The sequence below is a fragment of the Homarus americanus genome, unplaced genomic scaffold, assembly GCF_018991925.1.
Source record: "Homarus americanus isolate GMGI-L3 unplaced genomic scaffold, GMGI_Hamer_2.0 scaffold19862, whole genome shotgun sequence".
Taxonomy (NCBI): domain Eukaryota; kingdom Metazoa; phylum Arthropoda; class Malacostraca; order Decapoda; family Nephropidae; genus Homarus; species Homarus americanus.
Genome location: NW_024756440.1, coordinates 1 through 7,142, shown reverse-complemented (window position 1 = coordinate 7,142; position 7,142 = coordinate 1). Strand labels below are relative to the sequence as shown.

Sequence of the window (7,142 nt, the reverse complement as noted above, 5' to 3'; positions counted from 1 at the left end):
GGTGTAGCGGTTGGGTTGGGTTGGGTCCATAATACATTGTGGACACCTATAACATCTCTATACACAGAATGATAATGAAATCCAACTATATTTTCCTCTCTTTTTAAAACTTTCATCTCCAATACACCCAACCGCCTCCCCCGGCCCTTCATCAATCTCCTTCATCATCCCAGCCACAGCCCTTCATCACCCCACAGCCCTCCATCAATCTCCCTTTCATCCTTCCCCACAGCTTTCAGCACTTGTTTGACCATCTCAACCCCCGGCCTTCATCAATTCCCCTCGCTCATTAACCTCCAGGCCCTCCAACTCCACACAACCATCAACCCTAGCCCCTCATCACTCCCCACAGCCTTCATCAACCCCCAGCCATCATCAACTGCCCCTTCAGCAACCCACAGCCCCCTCATCAGCTCCTGGCCCCTCATCACTCGGCCCCTTCATCAACCCCCACAGCCCCTCATCACTCCTGCCCTTCATCAACCCCCAAAGCCTTCTTCAACCTCCACAGCCCTCATCAACTCGCCCCTTCATCAACCCCACAGCCCTTCATCACTGTTATTAATCAACCCTGTCATCTCATCAACTCCACAGCCCTTCATCAACTCCGGCCTTCATCAACTCGGCCCTTCATCAACCCCCAACCCCTCATCAGCCCCCACCCTTCAATCTCCCCTCACCCACTCATCAACCTCCAGCCTTCATCAATCTCCCCTCACCCCGCTCATCAACCTCCAGCCCCCTCATCAACTCCCCAGCCTTCCTCAACTCCCCAGCCCCTTCATCAACTCCTGGCCTTCATCACTCCCCAGCCCTTCATCCTTCCCCAGCCTCATCAACTCCCCAGCCCCTTCATCAACTCCCCAGCCCCTCATCACTCCCCACAGCCCCTTTCAACTCCCCAGCCCCTTCATCAACCCCCCAGACCCCTCATCAACCCCCAGCCCCTCATCACTCCCAGCCCCTCATCAACTCCCCAGCCCTTCATCCACCCCAGCCCCTCATCCCTCAAAACCTTCATCAATCTCCCTCACCCGCTCATCAACCTCCACAGCCCCTTCATCAACCACAGCCCCTCATCAACTCCCACAGCCCCTTCATCAACTCCCCAGCCTTCATCCTCCCACAGCCCCCCTCATCACTCCCAGCCCCCTCATCAACTCCCCAGCCCCTTCATCCCAACTCCCAGCCCCTTCATCAACCCCACAGCCCCCCTCATCCTTACAGCCCCTCATCACTCCCACAGCCCCCCTCATCACTCCCAGCCCTTCTCAACCCCACAGCCCCTCATCAATCCCCCACAGCCCTTCATCAATCTCCCCTCACCGCTCATCAACCTCCACAGCCCTTCATCAACTCCCACAGCCCCTCATCAACTCCACAGCCTTCATCAACTCCCCAGCCCTCATCAACTCCCACAGCCCCTTCATCAACTCCCCAGCCCCTTCATCACTCCCCACAGCCCCTTCATCACTCCACAGTCCCCTCATCGCTCACAGCCTTCATCAACCCACAGCCCCTCATCAACTCCCACAGCCCCTTCAGCAACCCCCAGCCCCCCTCACACTCCCACAGCCCTTCATCAACCCCCCAGCCCCTCATCAACCCCACAGACCTTCATGAATCCCCACCTTCCCCTCCCACTCTTGTCCAAGTTTTCTACAGTCAAGACTCATCACCATTCCTCTCTCTCTCTCTCTCTCTCTCTCTCTCCTCTCTCTCTCTCTCTCTCTCTCTCTCTCAGGGTCTCTGTGAGGATGCAACCAATACAACAATCTTGACTTTGTATGCAACCAACAGTTCAGGAGACGATATTGAACCTTCAGCACTTGTCTCTGCTTGTGAGGGTGTGTTGCAAGTCTTCTTTTTCTATGAGGGGCTACTGCATCTCTCTCTCTCTCTCTCTCTCTCTCTCTCTCTCTCTCTCTGTGCGGGATATTTTAATTGCATCCCAGTGAACCCCCCACACACACTCACACACACACACACACACACACACACACACACACTCACACACACCTGCTAGAGCGAGGATGCGAGCCCCATAAAACATTACTAAATTAATCCAGTTGGCTGAGCTAAATGAAGCAATCTCGAAGCTTCAGTGAACGACGGACGTGTGGGAGCTAGGTTGCTGTACTTGTGAACCGAGTTTCGCACCTCAGTGAACCGCAGAGGTGGGGAGAAGTGTAAACCAAATGAACCGAGTTTCATGACATAGTGAACCGACGATATGTAATTGTGGAAAGCTGTATAGAACCGAATGAACCGAGGTTGTTTGTTTCTATGGTAGGATGAGTTGAAACAAGTGAACCAGTTTTGATAATTCAGTGAACCCTGGCCATGTTGAGCCTCGAGATTCTGTGGTCTTCGAAATCAGAAGGTTCAGTGGTCGATATGAATGAACCATATGAAGCCAATACTGAACTCTGTGAACTGTGGATATATTTAGTCTGGAGAGAGAGTTCAGATCTATATAACTGAACCAAATCAACCAGTTTTGAAGCCTCTATGAACCGTGTACATATTTGGTTCTATGGGGCAATGCGTTTGAAACCACCAAGAGAACACGGATTCGTAAACTAATGGACCGTGTTTGAGCGAGTCTCGGGGCGAAGTGAACGAACTCGTTATGATGGAAGATAAATATAACATTCAATTAATTCCTGGATTTGTAAAGAGTAAGTTAGGATTACTTGAATATTAACCTTTACAACTTATTTCACCTAAAGATTAAACTATCCTAACGCTACCAGAGAGGTTAGGTTAGGTTAGGTTAGGTTAATTTAAGAAAGGTCAGTATTTACGTTAGGTCAGCATTAAGTTTGGTTAGGTTAGGTTAGGTTGGTTATAATTGGTTCATGTTAAGTGAAATAAACTTGGAGGGCTAATCTTAGGTGATCCGTGAGGTTACAGCTCCGAGACAGGCTCTCCAAGGGAAAAATTACAGACAGGGCAGAACCTGTCAGCTGTCAAGACTACAGTACTGATGTAGAGTGAAATAAAAAAAATGAAAAACGCGTCAATCGACTGTCATGTACAAATGAATGTCATGTTTCCGAGCAGTCAAAACCCAAATATTGGTTTGGTTAGGTTAGGTTAGGTTAGGTTAGGTTAGGTTCCCATTAGAGTGGTTAATCTTCAGGTGAAATAAGCTGGGGTTCCTATTCTTCAGGTGATCCCAAAGGCTTATGTTCTATGAGGGGAATCTAGAGGTAACAGTCACAAACACACAGTCATTTTAACACACACATACACACACACGTCAATACCACTAACACGCACACACATAAACACACACACACACACACAGCAACACTCACACACCACACAGTCAATACAACACACACACACAGCAACACTCACACAGCTCACCCAACACAGTCATTACAACACAGCGAAGAAACACCACAAGCGGTCAGTCTGGAGTTGAGAGGTACAGATTCTTAAACTTCCAACGTTAACAAGTTTTTCTTCTCGTCAAACTAGGAAGAAGAACAAGATGGTTTTCGTGTCAGGTAAAAGTCTCAAGTTTAGTTTAGTCGCTAAGTTGACCACTAGCCCCACGGCACGACACAGACTCTATTAAAGCTACGACACGAACCTATTAAGCTACGACACAGACTCCTATTAAAATTGCGACACAGACTCCTATTAAAAGCTACGACATAGACTCTATTAAAACTGCGACACAGACTCTATTCAAACTGCGACACAGACTCCTATTAAAACTGCGCACAGACTCTATTAAACTGCACACAGACTCCTATTAAAACTGCGACACAGACTCTAATAAAGCTACGACACAGACTCCTATTAAAAGCTACGACACAGACTCCTTAAAACTGCGACACAGACTCCTATTAAAACTGCGACACAGACTTTATTAAAGCTACGACAGAACCTATTAAGCTACGACATAGACTCCTATTAAAATGCGACACAGACTCTATTAAACTACGACACAGACTCCTATTAAAGCTGCGACACAGACTCTATTAAAATTGCACGACTCTTTAAAGCAGACATAGACTCCTAATAAACTGCGACACAGACTCCTATTAAAACTACGACACGACTCTTAAACTGCGACCAGACCTATTAAACTGCACAGACTCCTTAAAGCCGACACAGACTCTATTAAAACTGACACAGACTCTATTAAAACTCGACACAGACTCCTATTAAAACTGCGACCAGACTCCTAAAACTGCGACACAGACTCCTATTAAATCTTACGTAAGAAATCCCGTGAAGCGTGGCCGGCCTGTGTGTGTGTGTGTGTGTTTTGTGTGTTGTTGTGTGTGTGTGTGTGTGTGTGTGTGTGTGTGTGTGTGTGTAGAAATGCCAAGTTGTGGAAAACGTTGCTCACAGATTCCGACACTGGTATTTATCTACATCAGCTGCCCCCCCCACTCTCTCCCCACTCACCACCCCTTACTCTCCCTCCAGCCCCCTACTCTCCCCTCCGCCACCCCTACTTTCTCCCCCTCCCTTACCCCACTCTCTCACCCGCTTCCCCGCTCACCCATCCACCCCACTCTCCCACACCACCCGCTCTCCTCCTGCCCCCTCTCCCTCCGCCACCCACTCTCCTCCTCCCACCACCCCCTCCACCTCTCCTCCGCCATCTCACCTAAAATATTACACACGCGCGGTTCAGGCCATGAAGTTTTGGGTTGCAAATTTTGGGTCATGGTAATAATTGGGGAGCCATAAAGTTTTTGGGGACCATGAGTTTTTGAGTATGGAAGTTTGGGGTCATGGGTTTTTGGGGGTGTTTTTGGGGTTTGGTTTTGGGTGTTTTGGGGTTTTGGGTGGTGGGGACCATGGAGTTTTTGAGGCCATGGAGTTTTGTGGGCCATGGAGTTTTTTGGGTTGGGTTTTGGCATGGTTTTTGGGGTGAGTTTTGGGGTCATATGGGGTTTTGGGGGTGTGGGTTTTTTGGGACCATGGGATTTTGGGGCCATGGAGTTTTTGTGTGTGGGTTTTGGGTTGTTTTGGGGTGGTTTTGGGGTTGGGTTTTGGGTTTTGGGGGGTGGTTTTGGGGTGGGGTTTTTGTGGGTGGGTTGTTGTGGTGGGTTTTGTGGTGGGTTTGTGGGCCATGGTTGGGGACCATGGTTTTGGGACCATGGAAGTTTTTGACCATTGAAGTTTTTGGACCATGGTTTTGGGGGGCTTGGAAGTTTTTGGCATGGAGTTTTTGGGACTAGTTTTTGGGGCATGGAGTTTTTGAGGGGGCCATGGAAGTTTTTTGGGGGCCATGGAAGTTTTGGGGACCTGGTGTTTTTAGAACCCCAAAATTAAGTCTCTGGATTTTAGGACATTGAAAGTTAGGGTCACTGACAATGTGTGGTCGTAGGGAGATCCGGTCCCTTGAGCCTCTGTCACTTTGAAACTTTCTGGGGCAAAACTTTAGGGTGATACTTTAAGGGGTGAAACTTTTAGGGGTGATACTTTGGGGTGATACTTTGGGGTGATACTTGGGTGTTGTAAGGGTGATACTTTAGGGGTGATACTTTGGGGTTGATACTTTAAGGGGTGATACTTTAAGGTTGATACTTTAAGGGGTGATACTTTAAGGGGTGATACTTTAAGGGGTAAAAACCTACAATTGAAACTTTCTGAGGTGAAACTTTAAGGGGCGAAACATTAAGGGGCGAAGCATTAAGGGGTGAAACATTAAGTGGTGAAACATTAAGTGGCGAAACATTAAGGGGCGAATCACATAAAACATTCTGGGATGAAAACATTCGTACTAAAACATTCTTGCCTATAAATCCCTACCCCGTTAAACACACTCTCTCTCGTAAACCAAACATCCAATACTTTAAAACACAACAAACTAAACTAGGAAAAAACGCAACCTCGGAATCGAATAACAACAAACAAACAAAAGAAGCAAACAAATTTTCTTTGAAATCCTTAACTAAAACAAAAACGCTTATTGTTAGTCACTGTTGTAAAGATTAAAAAAACACACACATACAATACCGAACCAAACAGAAGAAAAAAACACCCTTTGAATTGAAATAAAACAAGAGTACTACTCCTTTAAAACAATCGTAAAACACACACACACACACACCGCCACACACACACACACACCGCCCACACACACACACACCCCACACACCGCCCACACACACACACACACACACACACACACACACACATGCACACCCATCCATCAGCATTTTTTGACACCCAGGCTTTTATAATGAATTAGAGAATCGGAACTGAATTATGAGTCAAACAGGGAGACAGTATAGTATAGGTCATTTAAGTCAGATGGGTGGTGATAGTTGCTCTCCGCTCTCTCTGTCTTTTTTTTTTTTTTTTTTTTTTTTTTTTTTTTGTGTGGTAGTGGTTTAGTTTCCTCAAACTATTTAATTTTTATTTTTCATTCTAACACCGCGAGATTGTGGGAGGTTTTTTGTTTTGTGGGGGTGTGTGTGTGTGGGGTGTGTGTGTGTGTGTGTGTGTGTGTGTGTGTGTGTGTTGTGTACTGTACACACACACACACACACACACACACACACACACAATACCCTACTCTTGCACCTCTCTCTTTTTTTTTTTTTTTTTTTTTCTCTCTCTCTCTCTCTCTCTCTGTCATTATTATTTTAGTCAGTCTAAGTCAACAATGAATAATTTATGAGTTTTCTGGTCGGTATGGTAAGTTAACTCAGTAACTCATCATCCATTAAGACTTTTTGGTCAATTTTAGAATCACGAGGTAATTACAATTTTCAGAGTTCAATAGTTTCCTAAGTGATAAATTTTTCACATCAGACGACGATAGATCATTAATCTTACTTTACTGTATTTATTTAACCATTTTATTATTATTATTATTATTATTATTATTATTATTATTATTATTATTATTATTATTATTATTATTATTATTTATTTTATTTTTTTTTTTTTATTTTTTTTTTTATTATTATTTTACAATGCTCAAACTAGGCAGATTTGATGAACATTTAACAAAGTCTCTTTATTAATAAACTTTGCTAAACTTCGTAACAAAATTAACCGTGTTGTTATAGTTTGCAGTTCTCGGGTGTTATAAGAAACGGTGAAATAGACTGGTCTCCAGCAGTGACTATATTAATTTTAGAGTGAAACGCCAACAG

The 7,142-nt window shown here is 45.3% G+C and overlaps 1 protein-coding gene across 1 annotated transcript; it reads left to right on the top strand.

Annotated features, from left to right (window-relative positions):
• Nucleotides 1–565: 565 nt before the first annotated feature.
• On the top strand, nt 566–3,773 carry LOC121856839 (vegetative cell wall protein gp1-like; the record flags this gene model as incomplete). Its single annotated transcript, XM_042352582.1, has 2 exons — nt 566–1,654; nt 3,648–3,773. Coding segments are annotated over 2 exons (1,215 nt in total), but the record flags the coding sequence as incomplete, so codon positions are not given.
• Nucleotides 3,774–7,142: the final 3,369 nt, after the last annotated feature.